The sequence below is a fragment of the Aythya ferina genome (genome assembly GCF_964211825.1).
Source record: "Aythya ferina genome assembly, chromosome: 4".
NCBI classification, from domain to species: domain Eukaryota; kingdom Metazoa; phylum Chordata; class Aves; order Anseriformes; family Anatidae; genus Aythya; species Aythya ferina.
In genome coordinates, this window is record NC_140300.1 from 25,892,014 (window position 1) to 25,918,977 (window position 26,964).

The 26,964-nt window shown below is 38.1% G+C and overlaps 1 protein-coding gene across 3 annotated transcripts in view; it reads right to left on the minus strand.

Annotated features, from left to right (window-relative positions):
• Positions 1 to 7,967, minus strand: part of KCTD8 (potassium channel tetramerization domain containing 8) — a 99,820-nt gene extending 91,853 nt beyond the window's left edge. The window contains exons 1-2 of one of the 3 annotated variants that reach the window (XM_084519043.1): positions 7,034 to 7,958; positions 1,300 to 3,438 (exon numbers count right to left, since the gene is read on the minus strand). In XM_084519043.1, the coding sequence (XP_084375169.1) occupies positions 3,422 to 3,438; positions 7,034 to 7,877 (861 nt within the window). In that variant the 5' untranslated portion in view covers positions 7,878 to 7,958 and the 3' untranslated portion in view covers positions 1,300 to 3,421. Of the gene's footprint in view, positions 1 to 1,299; positions 3,439 to 7,033 lie in introns of those variants that run through there. The other 2 variants (XM_084519041.1, XM_084519042.1) reach the window with 2 other exon arrangements.
• Between the last annotated feature and the right edge of the window lie 18,997 nt (positions 7,968 to 26,964).

A 26,964-nucleotide genomic window follows, 5' to 3' on the forward strand; every position in this document is an offset into this window, starting at 1 on the left:
GTTTATGACTAATCCCATTTAGGTTAAAAAAACAAAAACAAAACAAAAAAAAAAAAACAAACTGAACAATCCTTAATGTGTATGAGGCAAAAGCTAAATATACAAAGGTCATTACTGATTTAAAAATAAAAGAATAGAAGTAATACAAAATATTTAAAGAGATGTACTTAAACTCTACTGAGAATGATAATTTCATTTCAGACCTAGCACTTTTTTCTCCTAACATTTAGTTAATATATGAACTTTAATTAGAATATAAATTACCCCTTCTCAAAGAGAACATGCAGTTTTATCAAGCTAGAGTGAACAACCTCCCCAGGAAATCCATCATGAAGCGTTTGATTTGCTAAAGAAAAATGAAGTTTTGCCAGGTAATTTTTTTTAAAGGATTTTCCATTGGGCTTGTGGCTCAATTTAAGAGCCATGATTTGAGAGTGCCATTACTATTCCTGCCACTTTAAGTAAGAAAAGTCTAGCGATGAGAAATGAAATAAAGTCATCCTCAAATACAAAAATATCAATACCTGCTTGCCAAGTAAAGATGTTATCTGGTATCGTGACTCCAGCTTTCCTCAACAATTATATCAAGTCAAACAACCCCCAACCAAATAATCAGCCCATAGTGTAGAAAAGCTCTGTAAGTGTGACCTTGGACAACTTACATGACTCTGGCAGTAGAGTAATCCAAAAGCGGAGATAGAAAATGGAGGGCATGTTATTCACATCTCCTACAGTGACACCAAGAATGTGCCTAGCTGCTGAGAGAACACAGAGCAATGCTGGCTGGGAGCTGTACCAGGCACCATGTTGGTCCTGGCCACCCCACAGAAGTGAAATGCATGTATACCACCCTCCATACTTTCCTTCTTTGTCCTAGGGACCTTCCTCAGCAAAAACCTCACCCTTAAACAGATAGCACACCAAAATGTGACTGATTATTTCTGGATGGTTTGTTCAGGTCATGATGATGTTCAGCTGGGTGAACATCATCATGATGGGTGAAGAGTGCCCTTCTTAGGCTTAGGTTAGTAGAAACCACTTCAGTCTTTCCTCACACCCATAACATTTTATCTTTGAGAGTTGGCTGACAGGCTTTTCATTTCTAGGGAAATATGTTTAAATGCAGAACTGTGGCAGAAAGAGGATAACATGAGTATTGTTGAGCTCCCTCTTTGTGCAGCACTCAGTGAATTTTTGCACACCACACAAATTCTCATCACAGCATAATGAATTCCGTATTTGCTGCAAAGGAGAAAAGCAGCAGTGAAATTACCAGCCATATCACACTGTGAAAGCAAATATGTTTCAAAATATATTTTATTAGCAGTAATGTTTTAATTTTAAATCACGATGTTGGAACGGTATACTGTGAAAAACTTTTGCACACAAATTCTGCACTTGAACAGTAGATAACCAGAAATTCATGTTGACAATAAAGGAAAAAAATAAGATATGATTTGCTCATTCCACTGTCAGAATGTAAATGTTTCCCTGCAACCACTGTCATAAATCCTTGAAAATGCATGAAGTGATCTGACACCAAGAAGCAGTTTTCCTGCAAAATATTAGGAAACCAGCAAAGTCAGCTTCTCCAACATTGTAACTTTATTCCCAAGCAATGCATAAGAAGTGTAAGTCTGGAATAGTTATCAAAAAAAGTATATTTCCATTTCTGAATACCAGAAATAACAGCTGCTTGTATCAATGAATCTGTTACTCATCTAATAGTGATCCTAGTATATAATACCAGGACAGATGTTTCCTCTGATAATCTCCAATTTTCCTTTTAAAATACGGTGCAACAGTCCCAATCCCCAGCTCCACACATTAAAGTGGTTATACAGTACTTAAACATTTAACTTTATTTTAATAAGAGCAGAATGTGGATGTAATGATTCAAGTTCAATCATAAATCATTGTATTGAGTCTTGCATACTTCTACTTGAATTTAAGAAAATCAAAAGGTTCCCAGTATCATTTTTAGAGCAGTGTCTTCACACACTAGCTGTAGAGAAACTCTGGTTTTCATTATTTATTGAAAAGAAGAATTTGTTCTAATTCCTTTTTAATTTCGCATCTTTAAAAAAAAAAAAAAAAAAAAAAAAATCAGTCCCTGAAATTGAGTCCGTAGATTGAAATGATGACTGAAATTAGAACACCAATTTCAGTAGTCTAGATTATTTCACTATGTCAAGTGGTGGCATAAGGAAAATATTTTCATAATAGTGATTTATGACTGTATGCTTTGATTCATCCTTTTATGTTCAGTGACGTGCATTTTGGAAGATGACAAGACAAAGCATATCCTATTACGCTTATATTTTTAAACAATATTAGAGTTAACTGGACTAATAAACAGATCATCATGACGTTTTATGTCAATTTGCCAAAGTCACAACTTACAAAATCACTCTTAAATTTTAAAGAGCTTCACACAATAGTGACCAACATTTCTAGATTCTGATACTGTCAGAAATCTAAAGCTTTCCTACATCACACCTGTGATGCAGGGAGACATGATGGATCAAATCCACCAAGAATACCCCTCAAATATTTGAGACTCCGATTCAGGCTCAGAAAAAAATAGCCCACCTTAACATTCCACAGAGAAGCAATATCCTTATTTTACTTTTGGTTTAGTCTCCTTTCTCTTCTAAGCCTAGTAATTTCTAGGTATACATCGCATACATAAAAAGGTTAGTTGAAAAGAGTATCCCAAGACACTCCATGTAGCAAAAACACTACCAAATAAATAGTGATGGATGAAGAGCAGCTTGGCATTGCCACAGAAACCACCCACAGAATGGATCTCCTTACACTGTTCCCTCAGAGCAGTTTAGGGTTACCTGCCAACACACCACCCCCTAGCTATCCCAGTGGGATGATGAACTGGATTTGGCATTTACAGAACAATTAACATCTCAATCTATTTCACTTATGTTTTTTCACCATGTTTCAATTATCACCTTCTGTTTTATTCTCCTCTGTATTACAAAGATCCAAACAATGAGGTGTTGGTATGGTATTTTGTTTACTTGTTTGTTTTGGGGGTGAGTGTTGTTTTTTTTTTTTTTTTTTTTAATTGCTTCCAACAGATTATTCCCCTACTGATTATGAAATTATTAACACTTGTTTATGACAATTTCCACAGAAACCAGTGTAATCTCTGCATACTGTGACCAAGCAGAAAATAAGTGCCATAAATTCACGCAAGTGTCACCCATTACGAATAAAAATAGGCACGGAAACAAAATGTCACGTGAAACAGGGATACTGAAACAGAATACAACATTTTTTTCATGAAATATTACTGTCTTCTTACAGTATCCATGTCAATTCAGAGTGGATAGCTTCCAGCTGAGCATGATGCTCTCAACACCCATAAGTCAGATTGTGTAGCAGATGTTAAATGTAAAATCCATTAAGACCAATTAGATTCTACAGAAGAAAAAAAATATATAGTAATAGCACGCGCTGGCAATTCTACATTACACAATAGCACCAAGAGATACAGTGAACTACAAAAGAAAAGCTTAAAAATGTAAATTACACAAAATCCTTACAAAGAGACCTACTAACAGAGGGCTTGCTAAGTTGTCTGCAGCCATGTGAAGTAAGGTCTCCTTGCTTCTGGTCTCCCATCTCCACCTACATGGAACTTTTGTGAGGACTATTACCAACAGGTAATTAACTAAACAGTGGTCCACATGATGGCCTGAAACTAATGCAGCAAAAGAGCTTGAGCCTCTTTCCCAAACTGCAGACATGTTTCACACTGTATTAACAGAACCAAATCACTCTCTCATGGGCTAAGGTCTGTAAGCTTTAATAGCCCTAGTTAGTCTTCAGGATCTGAGCAAGTATAGCTCAGAGCTGAGCTATTGGGGGAGAAAAAAAATGAAAAGTGATGCACTCTCGTAGAGCCCTTTCAATACCACATTAAAAGCTACCAATTTTATCAGCCATTAGGAGAGAGAGTTTGTAATAGATACATGGAACAGATCTGTTGAGCACTTTCCAGAAATGAGCCATCAATATGTAGTAATTGTGGAGACAAATGAAGCAGTCCCTGCATAGGTGATAGTTTGCACACCACTGGAGGCAAATAATATATATATATATATGTATTTTTTTTTTTTTTTAAAGAATTATGCATGCTAAGAAAGCGCATCTCTCTATGTGTCAGGACATGTTACCAAAGTCTGAAGGATCATCTCAAACAACCCCTGGTTCTTGAGTCAGAGTTGAATCAACTAATCCATCCACTGATACTAAGCAATCTAAAAACTAACTAAATTATGTTTAGTACCCAAAGTGAATTTCATCTGCCACAACATTTCAAAAAGTGGAATTTATTTTTTTAAAAAGTGAGATTGTTTTTTTAAATTCAAAATACAGAAGATAGAGATATACTAGAAACAGACCTGAAATCCATTTCCCCAAGCAGAGACTAAAGGCCACCTTTGGCCTTCAAATGTTCCTTAGTAGCTTGGGAAGAAACTCATTCAGCTTGTCCTGATCTAAGGCAATGGCTACAATGTGTATATCCTCATGTATTTTTCCACACCTCCAGAATTGTCCACAAGTCCTCCGGAGAAACAGTTGGAGAGAAAACTGTGTGGCTGCTATAGAATTACAAACCAACAACTAATATAGCTGCTGGTAGCAAGTGCTCATGATGTGTACAAAGCTGTGTTTATGTGAGCAAATAAACAAATATGGTCCTGGCAAATGGTCTTGGAGAGACCACAGCCAGTAACTTTGATCAGTCTTCTCCCCCCGGTATATAGCAGCAGGGCAGGCTTTTAAGGTTTGCTGTCCCTTCAGTGGGTTCTTATGCAGGAGACAGAAACTACAGAAAGCACCCAATCCACCCAGAGCCCTCCATTATAAAGCATTGTTTTATCAGAGATCTCCATCAACTGGACATTTAAGTCAGTTAAAAAGAAAAATAATCCCTAAGGCATTACTTCAGACATCATGCTCTGCCTGTTTCTCTTCTTATTTGGATTTTTTTTTTCTTTGTTTATTTTTTAAAGTTATCTCAGCATTGCTACATTTTGGAAGAATCTATCACATAATCATACAGAAATTTATAAAATTACATTAAGCAGAGGTTGCCAAACTAAGCTACGAAAAATAAAACCTATTCCCCTTCTTTTAAGCCTACTTTAGCTCAGCCATTGTTTGCAACCAAGAGTAGGGGTAAATAATAATATTAGGCAAAAACTGAAGTTTTCAATTATCAAATTAAGTAATTAACTACCTGTTTTACTTGTTATAACACGATAAACTGGAAGCCAAAAAAAAAAATTAAAAAAGAAATTGTGGTGTACGACATCTAATTCATCCCTGGCATGATTCCACATAAATCAGTGGCATTACACTGGGGATTAATTTGGAATGCTGATCTGAATTAGAGCACTGTTCTATACAGCAACCTCATCATAACACACACACAAAAGAATCCAAAACATTGTAAGCATCACAAATGCACACAAATAATTAGGCACCCAAAAAATCTATGTCTGAGCAAACAGAATAGGCTATTTCATAGTCTTGATAACAACAGTAAGGAATTTCTACTATTTCGAAAATTAGGTCCCTCTTTTTCAGAAAGGAAAATTAATTAACACATATTTTACATGATTAAGTCCACACAGAAGAAAGTAAAGCCCCTCTGACAACTCAGTTTTTACATCTCCTAATCAGATATGACCAGCTTGATGGGTTACATAACGAATCTTCAAAAGCTGTTTTAATACAGTTTTGAATATTGAAGAACTGAAGTTTGTTCACCAAAGGGTGGTCACCACCTAAATATCATCGAACTATTGAATGAATTTCTCTTCCGAAAAGAAAGCCATTCACATCTCCCTCCTCTACTAAATCCTGTGCCCAAGTCTGGTTTTGCACACAAAACAGGTTGCTTCTGTTTAGCCCCACTCCTGGTGAGGTTTGGGGTTGTGTATGCCACCCAGGGACAGATAGATAGATGCTCAACAAAAGCTCTCCTCCTGCCCTCAGGCAGCAGGAGACCACACAAAGGTAGAAGGAACAAGACAGGGGATGGAGAACAGCAGGGCTCTCTTAACTCCCCAAACACACCAGTAAGGTTTAAGGCTAACCTCTGCCTTTCAGATACAAATCTCTGCCAAGGGCTGGTGTTTTCTATCCAGCTGCTGTTTCAGCAGTCCAAACCCCTGCCCTACAGAGGGCTGAGTACTTTGCAAGATAGAAACACAGCATTCTCCATCGCTTGATTCCCCTATTTGCGAGTGACCCGCAACCTTTAAGGCTAAGCAGAGCCAACAAGCAGAGTTACTTAAGAGCTGTGTACACACCACAGAGCTTTTGTGTATGCATTTGGGTTTTTTCCTCCCTTTGAGCCAGGCTCCTTCTTGTTCCCCAGGACGTGGCTCTGCCCTCGCTGCCCTCACCGGGAGCGCACCCGCTGCCAGCAGCGTGCTTACTCCGCAGCTAACGAGAGCTGAAGGCGATGTTGTAATGAAATATTAAAAACCCTTCCTCTCTCCCAGCTCCAGCGGCGCAGTCCCCACACCATGGAGCGGCACAGCCAGCACTGGGACCTGCCGCGATGCCCCTGGGGGAGACCCCGGCACGGGGCAAGGGGGCTGCTCCTCCCCGGGGTGCATTCACTTCCTACTAAAAGGTGCAAACAGCCCCGATTTCTCCAGCTGGGTCTTGGGGGGGGGGGGGGGGGGGGGGGGAGGGAAGGAACTGCTCCCGTCGGCACTCCAGAGACATCAGGCATCCCCGGGCTCCCCCCCTACACAAAGTACTGTGGCAGTGACAATGCTTAAAGAGGGGTCGCAGCCCCCTTTTTCCCCCACCTGCACGTTGCTGCGGGACAACAAGGTGTTTTTAAGGGTATTTTTAAGGGGTTGGGGGCAACAAGGTGCTTTTGTTTTTTATTCAGGGTAGTGGGGAGGCAGATAAATCTGCCTCCCCACTACCTTTTAAATCTTAAAAGCAGACACCGCTGCGCACCCACCCCGGGGGCAGCACTTACTGAAGAAGATGTACTCGGTGTAGCTGCTCCAGATCTTGTCGTCCCTGTACTGGTTGATGAAGGCGGCGGTGCCGGTGGAGTTGCAAGCCACCATGTGGAAGCCCGCCTCGGAGAGCCGGTCGAAGGCTTGCTCCAGGTAGGTGAACTTGAGGTAGAAGCGGGAGGTGTACTTCTCGGGGGGGCGGTCGGGGTCGCGGCTCTCGTTCAGGGTCTCGCCGAAGACCTCCTTGGCCAGGGCGATCCTGCCGCACACCATGATGCGGGCGACGCGGCGGAACTTGGCGTCCGCCTGGTTGTCCCGCACCGTGGTGTAGGAGCCGCGGTAGCCCACGGTGAGGAAGCCCGAGCGCTTGTCCAGCGCCGCCCGCTGCAGCCGGTCGCTGCTGCCCTGCGAGTTGCTGTCCTCCAGGTCGCTCTGGCAGCCCTCGTCGTTGAGCGAGCTCTGCTTGGTGACCTTGGGCGACAGCAGCTTCACCAGGTCGCCCAGCTGGAAGTACTCGGCCTCCCGCAGGAGCCGCTCCTTCTCGGGGAAGTGCTCGGGCAGCGCCAGCTGCTTGTCCCGCAAGTAATCCAGCACGTACCTGAAGAGGAAGCCGTCGCGGTCGATGAAGAAGCGCGCCCGGCTGTCCCTGGGCAGCTGCCGGGCCGCCGCCGGGCCGCCCCGGCAGGGCGAGAACATGGTGGCTAGCGTGCTGTCCGGGACACTGAGCAGCGTGGAGTGCCTCGTCACGTACACCTGGCCCCCCACGTTCAGCTCCACCACCTCGGGGAACGGCGAGCCCGACGGCCCCGACACCATGTCGCTGATGGGCAGGATGCTGCCGCCCGCCTCCTTCAAAGCCATGGCTGCGAGCGGGCGGGCGGGCGGCCGCGAAGGAGGGTCTCCCTCCTAAAAAAGGCGGCCTCCCTCCTTCCCTCCCTGCCTGCCTCCCTCCCTCCACCCACCCCACCCCTCCTCCTTCCCCGCCGCGCCCGGAAGCGCCTGGACGGAGCTGCCGCTCTCCAGCTCCGCCGCGGGGCGCGGCGCCGGCCCTCACCTGCCCCGCGGCGCCCCCTCGCTGCCCCGCCGCCGGGACGGCCCTGCCTGGCCCTCCCCTGCCCGGCCCCGCCCGGTCCGGCCCCGCCCGGCGGCGGGGGGCTCGCAGCAGCCCTGTCCCCGCGGCCGAGCAGCCCCCGCAGCCGGCTGGCACTTGGCGAAGCGCTGCCAAGCACGGCCCAGGGGAGAGCCAAGCCCCTAGCCCGGCTCCTCCCCTTCGCCTCGGCTGCTGGGTGGCTTTTTTGGTTCGCTTCGGATTATTTTTATTTATTTCTTTGTTCCTCCCGCTTAAAAACCTCTCAACCTCTCCCCCAGATCCTTCTGTCTCCCATACGCTGCCGCGCCGCTCGGCGCTTGCAGAGTTTCACAGCCAGAATGACGATGGTCCGTCCAAAAGTAGCATCCAGCAGGGTGCATATGACAACATATTTCAGCGTATAATCAGCACGCCTTCACCGCGAGGGAAGGGGAGGAATTTAATTGAGGGCATCAAAGAAACGGGTATTCAGCCGTGCCAGTGGTATGGCTCTGACAGGCCGTGTTGGCACGCAAACGCTGCATGCATCGTGCTGCTGCTTCGCTGGGGCACAGCGTGCTGGGGTCTTGATTTTCAGAGCACTGTGGTAGAAGCTCAACATACTCTCTTGCTTCACAACAGAATTGGGGTGATTCAAAGCAGAAAAGAAACTCAGCTGCCACCAGGATCCAGATGCCAAACGCAGATTTTGTCTTGAAACACATCACCATCTGGATTGTTGGCTGTGTAACAACTACATTTGTACTCTATCTATAGAGTGGGTTTTTTAATTTTTATTTATTTGTTCTTAGCTGGAGCCACAGCTCACCTGCATCCAGATTTCTGATGCATGTACTTTCAGTCTGTGCTGCTGGAACGCACTAGAGTGCAGACTTGTGCCCATGTACTGGAAGAGAGACGTGTGATTGCTCTTGCCAGTAGAAACTAAGGCCTAAAACAGACAGGATTTCTCAAACTACTAGTGCCAGATCTAAGTGTGACTCTGTCTTGCTGGGTACTTCATGGCAACACTAATTTTTTATGATTCCTTAAAAGTTAAGAATTCAAGCCTTAATTATACCATATAGATGCAGTAGCCCAGTTTGTTCATAAGTTAAATAATGGTCACACTTCAGTCTTCAGAACACATCCATTCACAGGTACAGTTGCAGTCTCTCACCTGCTCACTAGAAGGTGCTGGTGAAGAAGTTGTTTCCTTCAGCAGTCACCAGAAGCTCAGTCATGTTCCTCAACCTATTTAGAGAGAACTTCTTTTAATGCACTAGCACAGATATCTCTCCAGCACTTCATCCCATCTGCCTTAGGTACGTCTTTCGACATGGGATGAATCAGTCTACGGTGCTACCATCTCCCTCCATTTGCTGTCAACAAATGCTACGTCTAATGTTTAGAGAGCATTCCCAACTTTCACATGGTTAATTTTAGGGGAGGTGCATCTCACCTATCCGTTGGGTGGGGAATGTTGGAAAGACTGAGAGAAGACTTCAAGAAAACTAGGTTATGCTATGCTTCAAACTTAAAAATTACTTGGGTCTGAAAGAGATTGTTATAAAGAATAAATGTACAGAAAAGACACCATTAGTGCCTCTTCTTGACCACACGCCGAAACTGATGAATAGTTTTGAAAACGGATGACTGTAAGAAATTAAGCCACAATTAAGCTTTCTCTTTGGTTATTTGTTTGAAATGCTCTTGAAGGTCAGAAAAAAAATATTCAAACTGCTAGACAAGAAGAAAGTAGAGCATTATTGTTTATTGACCATTTTGTCACATATTTCTTTAGGTGCAAATCCTTAAGGCATGAGAGAAGAGAGTTTCCTTGTCTTATTCTTGCCTGCAGGGTTTCTCCTTGAGAATTCAGTTGAAAAGTTTCTGCTGATTTCTAAGAGGACGGATTTCATACCTGCCCTCTTATGTGTAGTATGGAATAATAATTTGTCCGTGTCTAAGACAACTTGTGTCAGAGCACTGCATGACTGTGATGTTGCAGCATTACACCGATGAATGGCACTGAGCTGCTACCATACCCAGTACAGTGCCATTAGCAAGGAAACAAATGCTTGTCGTTCTCATCTCCAGAAACACATGGCTACAGCACAACTGTGTTAAACTTTCTCTCTACTGACTTGTGTTTGTAAGTACGTAATCTAAGGATATGCAACTTGACAAATGTTAGAGTGAGATCATTTACCATGTAGGATTGCCCAAGTTTGGCAGGTTGCATACAAGTCATGCATAAAACAAATGTTAACATGTTACTCAGGGAAAGTAGAAATTTCTTCTCAAGATTATTGGGGGGGGAGGAAGGAAAAATGAGTCCTTCATTTTTTCCAAGCTTAACAGCCATTGTCTGAAGCACTGGAAAAATCAACATACTGAATTCTTGCTGTCACTTCTGCATTAAACTCCTGTATGCTGCCAATTATTTGGTCAGCTTATGGTTTCCTTTGTGAATAAGTACATTCTGTGCTCAAAAATGCATATGTCTGGGTCAATGACCAAACTTCGTATAAATTGCAAAGATAATTTTTCACGAGAATGGGGCAGAGAGAACATATTTGTAATCTATAGAATAAGAAGCCTCTTCTTCCTTACATAGTATGTCCCAACAATGTCCTTCAATGCCATGTGGGTGAAGCCTGAGCCCAGTTCAACAGAAACAAGTAAACGTGCAAGTACATAAGTAAATTTCCTTATGCTTTAAATGGGTGGTGGTGTTTGATTCCTAAAGCAGAGAGGGAAAAAAAGATGCAGGTGAAATCAAGAAAGTGATTTTGGGGAGCATTTTAAGATAGGGCAGAAGACCTCATATAGGCAAGAATTTCTCTTTGAGATTCACCTTAGGTAGGCACACTGGTGCAAGCAACAGACAGCAACAACAGCCCCTGGAAAAGCAGTCAGCCTGGGCAGACACAGGCAGACCATATTCCTCAGAAAAAAAGCGTCCTTTTACCTTCTTTTACGTTCTTCCTGCCATGGAGTCATTCCAGGTGCTGGCCTGATCAGGCTACATGATAAATCCAGACTTCTCTGTGACAATCATGCTGAGAGGGGAAAGTAACAGAAAGGAGGGGCAGGGAGATCATCCAGACTGTATCATCCAGATCGACTGGGTCATCCTTATGAGAAATTCATATAGATACAAGCACGCATTTACTGCTGCTCAGACTGCTCGGTTCTGAAATGGAAATCAGGATATTAGGGACTAACACATTTACTTGGCTTATTGCTCTGTCAGTTTTTGAACTGATAAAGGTTTAAACCTGTAAATTTTTTACACCTGTAAAAGGCAAGTTATTTACATTAAAAAAAAAAAAAAGTTTCTCTAATCTGTTATGAAAATGTATTTGGTTAAAAACTGATAAATAAAATATTTAAGGTTTCTGAGAAGAAGAGTGCTGAAGGTGAGAGTTACCTTCACAAGTGATTTGTCCCCAGACAACAGTTAAGATTAGAGCACATATTTTAAAGATACATTTCAACATTTTTTAAAAACAAAATTAAAAAAAATAACTTCACTATTACTATCCATGGTGGTTTCTGCTGTTAGTCTTATTTTTACATAGTTGAATAATACAAAATGAAAGATTCATAAGCACTTTTCAAATTAAATTGCAAAATACATCATATTCCCCTAGTGAAAATGAACAACAAAGTAGAGGATAACATGTAGGAGAAGAACAAACAATGAAATTGGCTGCTTAATCAGAGGTTCTTAGAGAGAAAATTATGAAAACTCTGTAATCCCGGTAAGTGAATAAATTAAGTGAACTTTTTTTATTTTTTAGCAAGAAGAGTCTTCTGGCAGATTTCCAGTGAAGTCAAAGGGAATTGTTTCTCTGTCCAGAATTTCAGGATCAGGCAGGAAGAGTATCAATCAGAAAAAGTTCCAAATAATTACAATGAGAAGGTCTATAATAATTACAGAAATCACCTGATAAGCATTTAGGATGATTATGTTGTCTTTCAAGAACTCATCAGCCTCCAAAAAATGACATTAAAATTGTAGACAAGAGTGTGACAAACTGCCAGCAGAATCGGATTTCTCACTCAGTAAGCCCAAAAAGAATTGGCCACTTTCATGGTTCTCTCCTCTTTTTGTTATAATTTCTGTAATTTTTCTGGTTATTAATATATTTGTATTAAGAAGTTGTACATCTTTCTTGTTCTGTGTTGACAAGAATGCAACATTTCAAAGAAATGGTTGTTGCTTTTTTTGTGTTGTTGTTGTCTTTTTTTTTTTTTTTTTTTCCTAAAGACTATGAGCTTGTCACATTTCCCTTCATCTAACAACGGTCAATTCAGTATATGTATTGTATTTGCTTCTTCTTGGGTCTTCTCCTTACTACATTTTCCTTCTAGTCCTGAATCCATCTTTTATAACCTTAGAAGTATTTCTATGTAATGTTTCATTATTCCAAAATGATTAGAGCTCTGTCATACAAGACTTTAGAAATAATTTTATTCATGTGATTAATTCTCAGAGTTAAGCAGAAGCACACATGTAAACTTAGTACTGTGGGAATTTGTACATTCAGGACCTAAACAGCACTGCGAGTGTACACAACATTTCATACATTTAAATGAGTATTATAGATTATTTAGTTGTACCGCTGGGACTGAAATCAGGAGAAACTAATCTGCACACTTGATTCTGAGAATGTGGGAACTTTCTTCTTTACAGTCTGTAGTAATTGATTGCTCTAATGTAAGATGCATTTTGAAATGTACCTGCTGTTTATTAATGTTTCAAAGATTATACATTCACAGGGAAAAAAAAAAAAAGTTGGTGAGAAGTTTTTTTCAGTCATGTTAATCAAGAAGAATTTAGCAAGTTTTGCTTCTCAAGGACTGGAAGTTTTAGTCACTAACAGTTAACATACATGTTCCCTTAAAGTATTTACAAAGATTATCATTGTTAAATCAGCTCCATTGTTCTGTGGCTGAAGTGAGTTGTTTGAATTATTCATTGCAACAACTGGACAAACTTTACATGATGAGTTCTTGGGGTCCAAAGTCATCTATGGAAGTTAAAATAAGCTGGGTCTTTCATACTGTAGTTGTTTGAATGCTCCCTATACTATGTTACAGAATGAGAGAATGCACACACAAAAAGAATAACCTCAGGAATTCTTCCTATAGGAACCAGCCTAGCTTCATTACAATATTTCAACTGTATTATTTTATCCAAACAAATATGAGAATAATTTGATATTTGGTGTTACTGGACTCGTTACACAAAGAAAGCACAAATTCTTTTGCTTCATTAAGATTAAAACATAGTAGAAAACAATATAGCACTCTGAATTAGCATACCCAGAGTATTTAGGCTCTTGGTTCCTTTTTAAAACAGAAATTTGTCTTTGTGAATTTACACTAACCTAAATCTAGCTAAATTCTAGCTTCACTGGAGCAAATTTTACATTTAGCATACTCTGCATCTAACCAGCCCATAGTAAGAATGTGTTAGCTCATTGTTAATTAGGCCTAGTAGCCTGAACAGTTATGCAAGTGTAACCTGGGTATAAGGATATTTTTCTCACTTTTCTCAGTGTACTCTGTATTCAGTATTTGAATGTACTATTTTTTCCATCTTCTTTCATTTATCTTTTTAAAAAACCCTCTTTTAAATGTTGATCAATGTGAAGCGATCTCCATAAAAATCCTGTGTATTGACGTTCTGCTCAGCTGCTCATTTCTTTCTTATTCTCCAGCAGCAATTTTCCAAAGCCTGCTAAAATGAACAGCCTGACAGAACACACATATATCTGGCACAGCAGTGTTTCATTATAGTGAAGTTAGGTTACATTTCATTAACACCTGGCTTCTGAATATTAAGTTTATAATATGTCCCCTTCATATAGCAACAGATATTATGCAGCTATGCTCCTTTTTGCTATTGTCCAAACAGGGAACCTCATATTCTCTTGCTGCCATTTCTTTATGAACATAAGTCGAGTCAAATCCAGAAGCATCAGGAACTGATAGCACATATGGGTAGTGGTACGCACTTGTGCTGGAGAAGCTAGAGTCTGACTGTAACTGTTTTGTCAATAAAAATTTTGATTTTCCTGTTTTTGATAGATTCTACATAATCACAGCTCCCTTTGGCTTCAGCTTGTGTTTGTGGTATTCAGGAGTTCTTATAAGTAGGCACTTAATGTCTGAGTGGGTATATATCTGCAGTCTAGCACATGGAAATTAATGCAGCAGTGTTTATTTCAGGAACTCCCTACAGTGGTACAAATTATGGCTCCACTAAACTTGGTATAGATTTTTCCTGTTTGCTGTAGGTTATCTAATATTGGAATGGATGATGATAATGATCTTTTCCTTCTTCATTAAGGTATAAAGTATCAAAGAAAATATAATGCACAATACTTCTGCAATATAAGATTATACTTGAGTCAAATGCACAAATCCAAGAAATGTCATGTTTCTGGTAATATCACAGCTTGCCATATTGTACATCAACACTGATGTTGGATGAGTCAAAAAGGATGTGTCAGACATGGCTCTTATTCTACAAAACACTTAAGGCCAGATCTATAACAGGATATACAAGACCCTATCATGATGCACTGGAATTAATGTGAGTGAAATGCCTAAACAGGAGGTAAATGCTTCAATACTTGGGTCTGGACATATAGAAACTTCTTCAATAACAGCAAAAAAGAGCCCCAATGGATATGATGAGATGGATATTCACATGCTATGCAGAATCAGAGGTTATACTGTCTTTGCTTCTCTGTCAGTTATACTGTTATTCTGATGTTTCATTAGTATGAAACAATATTTATATAGAGCATAAAATAATAATTCATAATGCTTTAAAGCATACTGTCTACTCATTTCGCTCTGAAAGAGACAAAATTACATAGTGAAATATGAATTTCTGTTTGTTTCTTCTGTATATTTTTTCTTCTTTCTTTGTGTACTTGATACTTTCTTCCTAACATTCCTTTGAAGAACAAAATCAGAATATAAAGATAGAGTTTCTTTGTCATGCAGGGAGCAGCATTCACAAAAGAAAGCTGTGGAATGGATTATAATGATAAATTAATGATAGCTTTAAAGTAGAAGAAAAATTATGAAAGTGACAAGGCTTCAGTGAATAGCAAAGTAAATCTACACGTGAATGCAAAAATAAGTATTAACTACTAATAACAATGTGCATTTGATTTTTCAGCCAACAAAATTGTTGTCACTATCAAAATAATATTAATAAAAGCCATAAAGTAGAAAGAATAAAGTAATTTATTTTTGGGGGGTATGTGTGCTGGACTGACTGAAAGGATTTAGAGAGGGCTACAACCCATTTCTGAGAGAACAATAAAAAAATGAAGTTGGGATTTTCACAGGTGCTATGGAAAATATAAAAACAAAACAAAACAAAACAAAACAAAAAACAGACACAAAACCACACATACATGTATAAGGGGACAATAACACCAAGAAAGGCATATTTCAGTAGAAACACTGTACAACGGTTTTCTCCTTACTGTCTTATGAGCATTCATATTGTGATTGACACTTTTTTATTTGTAAGAAAAGAACCTCCTTGTAAAGTGTATATGTATGTATTCTTTATAATAACGTATGTCACGTAAAATGTTGTTAATTAACTGTAAATAACTACTTCACTGTTACAAGATTTTTATATCAAAATAGGCAATTATATCATGTATATACTGATATACATATATTCATTCCTGCTGACCTTTTCTGATTTAATATATAGAGTGGAGGGAGGAAAGACATCTAGAATTTATCTGAGTGCACCAGTATTCAACTGTTTATTTGTTTTCTATCATCATAAGAGTATTTTATGATCGATAAGGTAGTATCTTATAGTCAGCTGAAGCTATTGAAGAAAAGCCAAACCCCTCCCAAATATGGCCTCTCTAACAATTGTATGCATAGAGATGATGAAAACAAAAAATAGAGTAAATGCTAACAGGAAAATGTACTTTTATGGTGGAAATGTGCTATATAAGAGATTAATGGGGAATTTATAGACATTAATATACAGTAATGTAAGCTCAATAATAAAAGGTTGTTAAAATGCCTGTATAAAATGGAAAGAAGTCTAACGAAGTAGGTAGGAGAATGAGAGAGCTAGTCATATGAAGAAAAGTAGGACATTATAGGCATAACTTAAATATGGCTTGAAGATTACATTAACTGGGCTATTAACAATGAAAGATATATATTAGATGAAGCCAGCAGAAATGTGAAATAGGAAGTCTGTGAAATGGGAAGCCTGTACCTTCCTTATGAGCAACTACTCTTATGAATGGAACTACTTCATCCCCCTTTACTTGGCAGCAGAGGACCTGGAAAGGGGTATAAACTGTTGTTCTATCAGCTTAAATTGGCCATCCAATTCAATGTGGAGAGCCCATGCCATGAGAGAAGGGTTTCCTTTTTCCTTCTTCCCCATGACAGGTGTTCATATTGGCACTGATTAGCTTGTTCTTCAAGTGAAGAACAGTGGCCACCCAACAATTCCTGAGGCTGCAGTGTCATTAGGGGTTGAATTTGAATAGGTCTCAGAGAATAAACTAGTTACAGAAATATTGTATATTCTGCCTTCTCCAGAAAGAACAGCTCAAGTGTGAAATGACTGAGGAAATGAAAAGGCATATGGAAAGGTCAAGAGAGCTTTTGGAGTAATGGGAGATTTTCTTAAACTAGTCATAGATTTGAGAGAATCAAGTGGAAGAAATGAAGCTAGTAGCGTGTATGTGGAGATAAAACACAGCTGCAGTTTTCTACATAATAAATTTTAAAATACTTTGAGAAAAATACTGCTGATAATCACAAAACCTACAAATGTGGAGACGAAGTATGGAGGATGTCAAGCTTAAACCTGAAATTAAAGCTAAAAATAGAGGTGAAACAGAGGTATGTCCTATTAAAAATCAAAATGCAGGAACTAATAATTAAAATACAAAAGGCTGAGGTACTAGAGAGCTCAAAAGATAATTCAATACAATTATTGAACATACTAAAGGTAGCTGGTGCTGCAAGCAGGGAATGAATGTAATATAAATACTTGTACATAAAATATTAATAAATTATTAGAATTAAGGGCAGAAACATTGCCACACAAATTCGGATTTGACAAATAAACCTTTTATTGTAAATTATATTAACATTGATTTCAGTTTTATGTAGCATACCTTGTATTAAAATTCATGAAACTTTATTGGTTTTGTTCATTTTTCCTTCTGCTGGAAATTGGGAATTGAGAGATCATACTCCTAAAACAGCAAAACATTTGAATCTTCAAACTGACCCTTTTGTCTTTTTAGACTTTATTTATTTTTTTCTTTGTTTATTTTCTGATTTTTTCTGAAATTGATGTTGGCAGCCTGTGTTCCGTCAGCTCTTGGGGTTCACCAAAATGTAGCTAAGGTAAGCAGAATTAATACTGATCTAAAACTAACATTAATTCTCAAATATTTTGGTGCTGTGCAGCAAATTACTTCAAACACCTTTTGTAACTGGATTGGAGAAAATGCAGAAAAAAAACCTTCAGTATAATCTGGTTGGATTTTTTTGATTTATTTTTTTTTTTCAGAATGTGATCTACATGAATACTTACACTGTTTTTTCTTGTTTTTATTCTTATCTCCCAAGCTGATGACAGCTTCTGTTGTTACACACAAGAACAACTGCATTTCTCCAAAGTGAAATACGTCTTTTTTTTTTTTTTTTCCTAACATGCGTGATAGAAAAAGAATTGTGCTAAGCAGCAATACGCTAAATGATCAAATTCTAGTAATTTAACCTAGTGAGACTTCACTGTGTGTAAATCAGTACAATTTGGCCTCTAGAATCATGTGTATCTCTGGGAGTAAAAGCACATTTTTTTTCAGTAATGTTAAACAAGGAATGAGTGTAGCCAAACTTTGCACATGTGGAAGGAATACGGTCTCAACCAGTTTATTCATCCTGTAGGCATGATACTGTAACATATAATTAGATTTCTACTGCATAGTTAATCATAGAGGCTGGTTTCAGATGAAGTACAGTGTCTGGCTGCCATCCATGCATTTTTACTGTGTTAAAAGAAAATTTGTTGATAGTGTCAAAATCACATTCATGAATATCTGTGGTTGAGATTGCCCTACCTAGGAACACATAACACTGCATTTTTATGGTGACGTGATCAAAGGATCAACACTTTTAAACTCTCCTATTTGTAAAGAGGTAGAAACCAAACACTTTTTTTGGTCTTCTTGAAAGCTTCCTGGTTTAGTTTCCTCATGGTTATGTTAAGAGTTACCTCTATCTGTTCATTGATGATAATGGGCTCAGGACATAGATCAGAACAGACATTGGCCACAGGAGCCTACAATTCAAGAGAGGTAATAAATTATGTGGTGGACCAGGTGTATTCCTAATAGAGCAGTGCATCAAATATATTTTCATACTGATGGGTAATAATACTTCCTACATAATTGATTAAGGCTACCTGGTCATTGGGAGGCATATTTCCAGGGAAGAAAATTATTGCTTTCCGTAGCATGGAAGTCACTTTGGAAGAAGGCACCTTGGTGTTCCACTGATCTATAAGAATAACCATACGGGGACACTAAAGGAGAATGCAGCAGCATAGGATGGCAGAGCCGAGATTTATCTAGATGTAGAAGGTAAAGAAATTGAATAAAATCCAGGCCTCCCTGAAATCTCTTGCAAAACTCTCATTTACTTTGGTAGGATTTAGTCTAGGAAATCTAGAGTTTATCTTTAAGCTCAACTAGAACTCTGATTTAAAAAATTCCAAGTAGACAAATTCATAGTTATTAAAACGCAGAACAGTAATCTAAAGACTTTAACCCTGATATGAAATAAGTTACTTTCCCATCCTCAGCCTTTTTTAGACCAATGCTGGCTTGAGGGGATTTGTTACACTTGGATGAAATATCTGAGACAAAAAGCTCAATGAATCATGCAAAAAAGCAGTGAAAGTGCTGGGAGGTGCAGAGGGAAAGATTGCCTGTTAGGGGCTTAAATAGAAGGGAGAGTGGAAAGGAATTATTTTTTGAACACATAAAAATATCACGTGAAACAAAAACCTCCAGCTCTACAGAAATATACTCTTAGGGAAAATATACTTTAGGGAAAACTAATTTTAAATGCTGTTTTTCCATGTCTTCTTTTATAGAGGTTTATGTCTGATCTACAGCTATTAATGATGAAACCCTCCCATGTTAAGAAGCAGTACTGGGCCTAGGTACTCCCTAAATCTCACTTAAACCTTCCAAATTGGGTGTAAGCGAGACAATAAAATGCAGTGCGCTATTGTGAATAATGCCAGAGAGCACATTTTCAAGTTTTTATAATGAGATAGAAATACAATTTATTTTTTTTTCTTCAAATGAGCAGTGAAATGCTCTCACCATGGGTCAACAATGCCCCATTGTTTTGTTATCACCTGCATGCTTTAGGCAAATATTTCATTTCATATTCAGTTGCTATACTGCATAGGCTTGTTATACAGAGAGTTGCCTGAGTTAGGTTACATTTATATTCAAATGACAAGTCATGATTCATTTTTTAAAAGATCCTTTGATAGCACTAAATAGCCTGATTAGAAATATATCATTATGGTACATTATGTCAACCAAATCTTTATGAGGCAGCATTCAGACCGGCTTTAATGTTTATCTTCAGTGACGTCCAGAAAGGGAGACTGAAGCCAAGCATGGTCATGCCGAGAATGGAAATTTGAAGAGTCTTTTTCATTTATAATAAACACACCCAGCTGGGAGCACAGCTGCTAACTAGGGAGCCAAAGCTCTAGCTTCCTGCTACCTGGGAGAGTCTAATTACAAAACCACCTAGACTGGCTCTCAAAACTACAATAGCAGGGTCAGAAGTAATTTAGGCATGGGCAAGAACACTATCAAAATAAGGCATCTGAAACACCATATCGCTAAGCAGTGGGGATATTTTATACAGTAATATAAATCCAAAGAGCTATTAAATGAAACTGAAGTAATATGCTTCCAGGGGTATTTAACTTCAAAATCCTATTTGACCCACTGTGTTTGATCTCCTTTTACAAAGCCATTTAGAAGATAAACAAACAAATAAATAAATAATGTAGGAAAAGAGAAGAAAAGAAAAGAAAAGAAAAGAAAAGAAAAGAAAAGAAAAGAAAAGAAAAGAAAAGAAAAGAAAAGAAAAGAAAAGAAAAGAAAAGAAAAGAAAAGAAAAGAAAAGAAAAGAAAAGAAAAGAAAAGAAAAGAAAAGAAAAGAAAAGAAGAGAAAAGAAAAGAAAGAAGACACCGATAGAAGTGGAAGTTTAACACTTAAACAGAAAAACATTTTAAATAAGTCCAACTTATTTAACAGATCTCATTAAGTGAAGATCTAGAAAATCAGATAGAAAAGTATTCCTTACAAGTCCATCTTTCTTATTCTTGTTATAAGAACAAATGCTATAATAAACAAGGAAGCATAATTGCCTTTACTATATTTAGGTATTCTTGTAATTGCACTGCAATTTCCTGTATTTGGGGAGATTTTAAGGTAGTACAGGAAAAAGATTTTATAAAAAGTAAAAATTGAATGTAATTAGTGAGTAGTGAGATACAAATACGGATCAGTAGTTCCAATAGGCCCCCTACTCCCAGAGTTTGCAATTGTTTTCCTTTGTTTTGTGTGTATCAATAACCATGTTTCTTTATACTTCTAAAGGAAACGGCCAATTTCTGTCAGCCCCTTTTCTCCATTATGAACATTATATCAATAAGGTATATTTTATCATGGAACTTTGACACACAGCTTTCTATCTGACAATTAAATCTATATTATAGACTGAATTTTCCTTCAAAGTTTGTTGATTAAATCACTCAGTTTTATCTTTCCCCTTTCAGTCCATTTCTTCCTGTCTTTTTTTTTTTCATTTTTCCTAGTGTAGGATACAGCTTGCCATAAAGGCTTAAAAATAGAAAGTTTAGTTATTGTACATATATCGTACCATATGGAAGAGAATAAGCAAACCAATGAACTTCCAAATATGACACTTCACTTAAAGGTAATAATATAGATTAAAGGTTTTTTACCCAATTAAATGATTTTTCCTGCATGGTTAGAATATCAGTGAGCTAATTAATTAATTAGCTAGTGATGAATGGCAGAAGATAATTAGCAACTGGACAATGCGTGACATAAAACATGATTCAGTTGTATATGGTCAGGTTATAGATCCTTTGGATTCACACTTACACCCCATGGTATCTAGTACTGTTGCCATATGTCAAACTGGCTTGAACAAAGAAACAACAAATCCAGAGCTGAGCTGAGCTGTGGAGCTGAGTGCACCCAGTCCTTGGAAGAGTAGAACCAGAAAAGTCATATTTAAGTTTTCACTGGTTTGCTTATTCTCTCTGGCTTGGGGCAAGCTGGCTGTGGCCAGTGGAGAAAAAATTTGTCAGAAGGGAAAAGCCTTCCTCTTCTTCAGTCTCCCACTTCTTTCTGGACGTGCATAGTAGGGGGAATGAAGAAAGGACAGAAAATTGTCACAGAAGAAAAAATTAAGAAGTTATTATTTTCTTAGCACAGACTGCTGCTTCATAATATATGCACAGAACATCTGAGAAGACAAAAAAATTCTCAGAAACCTTGTAATACTTTTACTTTAGGATTACTTTGTCTGTCATTTCACCAAACAGTGAGGGATGCAAAATTTCAGGATAGGGAGAAGCTCCGTTATGTTTCTTTTTTCTTTGTCCCTGGAAACATTTTGATCATTCCTGAGTTCTTTGGCATTAATAGCCTGAAGACTCACCAGCATATGACAGTCTTGTAGGACTTTATGAAGTGCAGTTCTCCACATCAAACCACTGCATGACATGTTGTGATGTGCTTTTTGTGCACTCTACTCCTGTGTAGTTGCAGAAGGAACACAATGTTCAGACATACTAAGGGAACTGGGCAGTGGCAGAGCTATGTTTAAATGAGATTTGGATACCCCCAATAACTACAAATCATATCCAAAGGTTGATCCACATTGATTTTTGGTATAGGAATTTATGATCACCATGTTTTTGAAAAATGGGTAACACTGAGATAACAAGTCTTATAGTCTTTTCCTTAATAATAAACTCATGGCAAACAGTGGCAAGAGTTCATGCAACTATCTTTACTGACAATTTAAAACCTCTATAATAGCTATCACTCTTCAATCACTTATTCTTTTATTTTCTTTCAGAATCAGAGAAGAATTCCAGGTATTTTTTCAAATTCTTGCATCTATAATTAAAGAATACAATTCTTTCCTGCAGTCTGCTCTTCAGCATATTTTTCCTTCATTAGAGTTACTAAGGCAATAACTTTCTCACACACTATATTAACTGCAGTTCAGCCTGATCTTCACATTCTTGCAGGTTCCCTCAACACACTCTGGAGTGCATTTGCACAGCTGCCTACATAGGTACCTCCTCTTGGGGTTTCATTGAGGGCTACTCTGAGCATCATTCCAAAAAACATGTAAAAGAGCAGCTGCCATCTGAAGCAGCTCTGATGAACAGGCTGGAAGTAAACGGCAAACAGTTAAATGAAGGAAAACATTACTTACCCTTCTTCCTAGTTTTCTACCATAGGGCTATGTTTCAAGAGGGTTCAGGACTCAGGAATAGATGCTGTCTTATAAGAATGCAGAGTACAAGGTGTACATGCATTTTCATGTGTATTTTGTAGGATCAGAAGCTAAAAGCTTCTCATTTTTATGAATTCATCAGCTGCAAATCTGCTTCTTTTAAGTGCATAAGGGTTCTATTCTTTCTAAGTATCAGCTTCCTATTGATATTAATGAGAATTAAATGAGCTTAAGTTATGGTGATATTAATTTAGTCATAGAAAAACGTTTTTCAGTTTTAAGTAATCTGGTTGTAATTTCCTAAGATATATGTGTATTTTTAACAATAGATGGTCCTGTGGTTTACACTAACACTTGTTAAATACAGTATGGTATTTATTTCAACATTCAACGTGTACTACTCTACCTCACTGGAAAGATCTCATCTTGAAGATTTCCTCCTACAGGAAGGAAAGATGTGGAGAGTTTGATTTGTTTTTCAGTGACTTATCTATTTCTATTGATTTTTAAAACTCTTTATCAAATTGTTATTGCCTAGACTTATAATTCCCTAACCCTGAGCTTTATTTCCACTGTAGACATGATAACTGTATTAATTATTCAAGAGGCTCAGACAACTTTCTACCAGTAATTACCAGTACAATAATGTTAAAAATAAAGGTGAAAAAAAAAGGGGAGGGGGGAGGTAGTGAAAAAGGCAAGATTCTTCTAAACCCTAACTTTCCAAATGTTTCTTGCTTATTTAACATGGGAAGTAGCATTCCCATGAAATCTACTTTGCACTAACAGCCTAACAGATGATTTCCGTATACAAGTGGTCAACAGAGGGAAGTACAGATCTTACATCCCCTCCTTTATGTAAGCATATATGATAATCTTCCATCTAGTTCTTAATCAGAGGAAAACTCAGACAAAAAATGCAGGACAAAAATCTACTTTAATCTACTGCAGAGATTAAATGGTGAAGATATAGTTAATGGAACTTTATTTGTTAGTTCTGAGAAAGATTGCTACAGCAGCCAAAAGACACACACCTATACATCATAGAGCAGTGCAACATATAGCAAAATAAATAAATAAAAAAAGAAGAAGAAAAAGGCTTGTTGCTGTAAGCTTCCTGGTAAAAATCCCTCTTAAATCACAATAAAAGACTCAATCCCTAGCATAATACTTTCTGAAAAGAAAAATATGGCCTGCCAGTATCCTGCCTTTAGCTGGGAGGTTGGGAAGATTTCATTCACTGTTTATCAGTGTTTATGTCCATGCCCTTTCTGTACAGATGGAAATGTAGTGAAGCAGAAGCTATTTGGGGAATATAAGCAGGCTGGCAAAGGCTTACAGCAAGATATGAAAATAAAAGACTCAGTCCTATGTGTCAGAAATGGCAATGCAAACTAGCTCCAAATCTGGGATGAATCCTTCATTTTTTTTAAGTGTTCCTAGTTTTATTTTTGAAAAGTTTCTGGTCTTGAATTTCTGTTAAATAAGAGCTGTTAATCAAATGGTTGTTTTGTGCTTCAATTACATATAGATGGATAGCTGACAAAGAAGGAGGAGAAATAAAACATCAAATTATTGTGTCTGAAGGTTTGTTGAACCTTCATCACAGTGTTTATTGTGTCAGTGTCAGTGGTGGCTTCTATCATGTATTTATCTGGCTCCTGTGCTAATAAATGAGCTTGATGTCTCCCCAGGGATTGACACAGTATGGCCTTGGAATAAAGAGGATATTTTGTTTTCTATTGAATACAGGATATCTCTACAGTCTTTCAGAAGTGTGTGTTTCAAAATAATGAAAACAAGAATTGAAATCATTAAACGAATGTATCCAAACATGCTTAGGTACTTTCCCTCAAAGGCTAGGAAAATCACAGATCCACAAAACACAGGCAAGACAAAACCCCTCAGACACCTCTACACAGGTCTACAGTCTTGAAGCCCGTGCTTGGTGCAGGCAGCTAAGCTTAACAACAGACAAGCAAGGAAGGAAAGGAAATTTATACATATACCTAGGTTATTAACTTCTCTGGGATCTGCCTTAATCTTTGACTCCTCCACTTTATCTGATTGCTGGAAACCATGTCCACTGCACTGTAGTGCTGATCTAGGACTTACTCTGCTCGTTTCCAGATTGAATTTGTCTATTTTTTTCTAAATCTGTTTGTCTAAATCTGCCTATTTAAGAGTGATGGCCTCTGTCCCTAGCATGGTATTCTCATCTGCTTAACAAAAGCAAAGGGTTGAGGTGAAGTAGTTTAAGTAGTTATCTTATTACTATTTAGTTTAATACAAGATGAAATGCAAATTGAACACTGAGAGCAAAACCCCTGCTTAAGGAGAGTCTCTCTGGAGCACTTTAAGCCCTTCACAGATAAATTAAAGTCATGACAGATTTTAGTGTTTTGTAATCTGCCCCTTTTCCTTACTGGTTCCACAAAAAGCTTGATTTTAGAGGTAAGGAAAAGTTTTTAGATTGCCTTGTCTGTCCCATGCCAGGCTTGGATTATGTTCACTGGTATTACGCCAGTTTTCTAGCCACCTCCAGAGCAGCAGCTTATTTTTTCTCTTTGTCAAGGATACTGCTCTATTGGCAAGAATAGTATGAAAAAAAAAAAATAAATACTGCAGCATTTTCTATGGAGACCAGCCAGGAGAAAAAAAAAAAAGAAAAAAGATTGAAGTAAGAAAATGAGACTGAGAGGAGAGACAAAGGAAGAAATAATGGAGTAGAAAAGAAAGAATAAAGGCATGAAGAAGCAAACAGAAAATTATCAAGGAAAATAGCAGAAATCTATTCCATAGCAGGTTTTTTTTTGTTTTGTTTTGGTTTGGTTTGGTTTGTTTTTTTTTTTTTTTTTTTTTTTGGTCCTTAGTATTTTCCTGCCTTTTACCAATTAAATTCTATTCTTCTATTCTTCACCCCACTTTTTTTCTTACTGACTTTTTTTTTTTTTTTTTTTTTTTTTTTCCCTAGCCAGGTAGCTTATGCAATATTTTACTAGATTATTGGGGCATCCCCTTAACGCTTTTTTTTTTTTTTTTTTTTTTCCCCACGGTGAATCAACTTTTATTATGTCTCAGTGCAGTGACTTACTCATTACCACAATAGCCACAATCTTTGGCTCTTTAGTATTACATTCAGTTTGAATACTTCTCCTTAAGCGATTTTTTTTTTTTTTTGTCCTGTTCAAAGAAGTGGAATATAATAATGGGAACTCAAAGACTGCACAAGGACAAAAGCAATAATGATTCATATTTCAAATGAAATAAGAATTACTGCTAACTTGCTTACCTTTGGATATCTGAAAAAAATAATAACGTTTTCATTATTAATCTGGGAATAAAAGGACAGGGCAGTCAAGAATAGGCAATAATTCTGGATCAGATCTCTTCTGTAACAATATTAATTACTACAGAGGAGCATAGCTATAATCCAAGTTTGTATATATCCATATATACATATGCAAAGACATTATTAGGCACAATAAAAATGTGGACATTAGCCAAGATTTTAGAGACTAGTTTTCCAAGCCTTATTTCTCTTAACTGTCCCTAAGTTCTCTCTGCTTTGCTGAAATACAGTTTTTGTACTCCCACACACAGGAGTGACGTTGTGGCCATGAACATTCTGGTTATGCATAAAGAACTTTCTTTTTCTCTCAGCAAATTGAATAATAGAGTGGATTTTCTTTTACTTTGGCAATTGTAATTCCCAGAATATGTATAGGAATATTCTTCTGATAAGAATTATTAGGTCATTGAGTCCAGTGGAGTGAAAATGTAAAAAAGATTTTATAAACATTTTGTTCAGAAAACTGCAAAATACTTCTCAATGTATGTGTAAGTCAAGAATTTGTATCATAAGGGATAAAAGGGAGACTCTGAAGACAGCGTCCGAGAGCTGGGTAGCGACTGGGAATTTGTTAGGTGAAAATTCCCAGGATATCACTTCTCATTGCTCATTATTACAGACAAACACATTGGCTAAGTCTTTTAGATTCCTCTTGTAGATAAATTCTCCAATTCTCTTTCATGGCAATATCACATTGGCATCTTATCTTTTTCTTTTCACATGCCAGGAGTTATTTAACAGAAAAGAAAGTATTTCTACTACTCTGAAAGAAGGGTTCTGAACAGAAGAGTCCACTGTTTATAGAATAAATTCTTTTTGTAAGTCCCTAAGTTCATGTCCTCCTATTTAACATTATTACATTTCCGCTTCGCTTTAGCCTAAGGCTGGT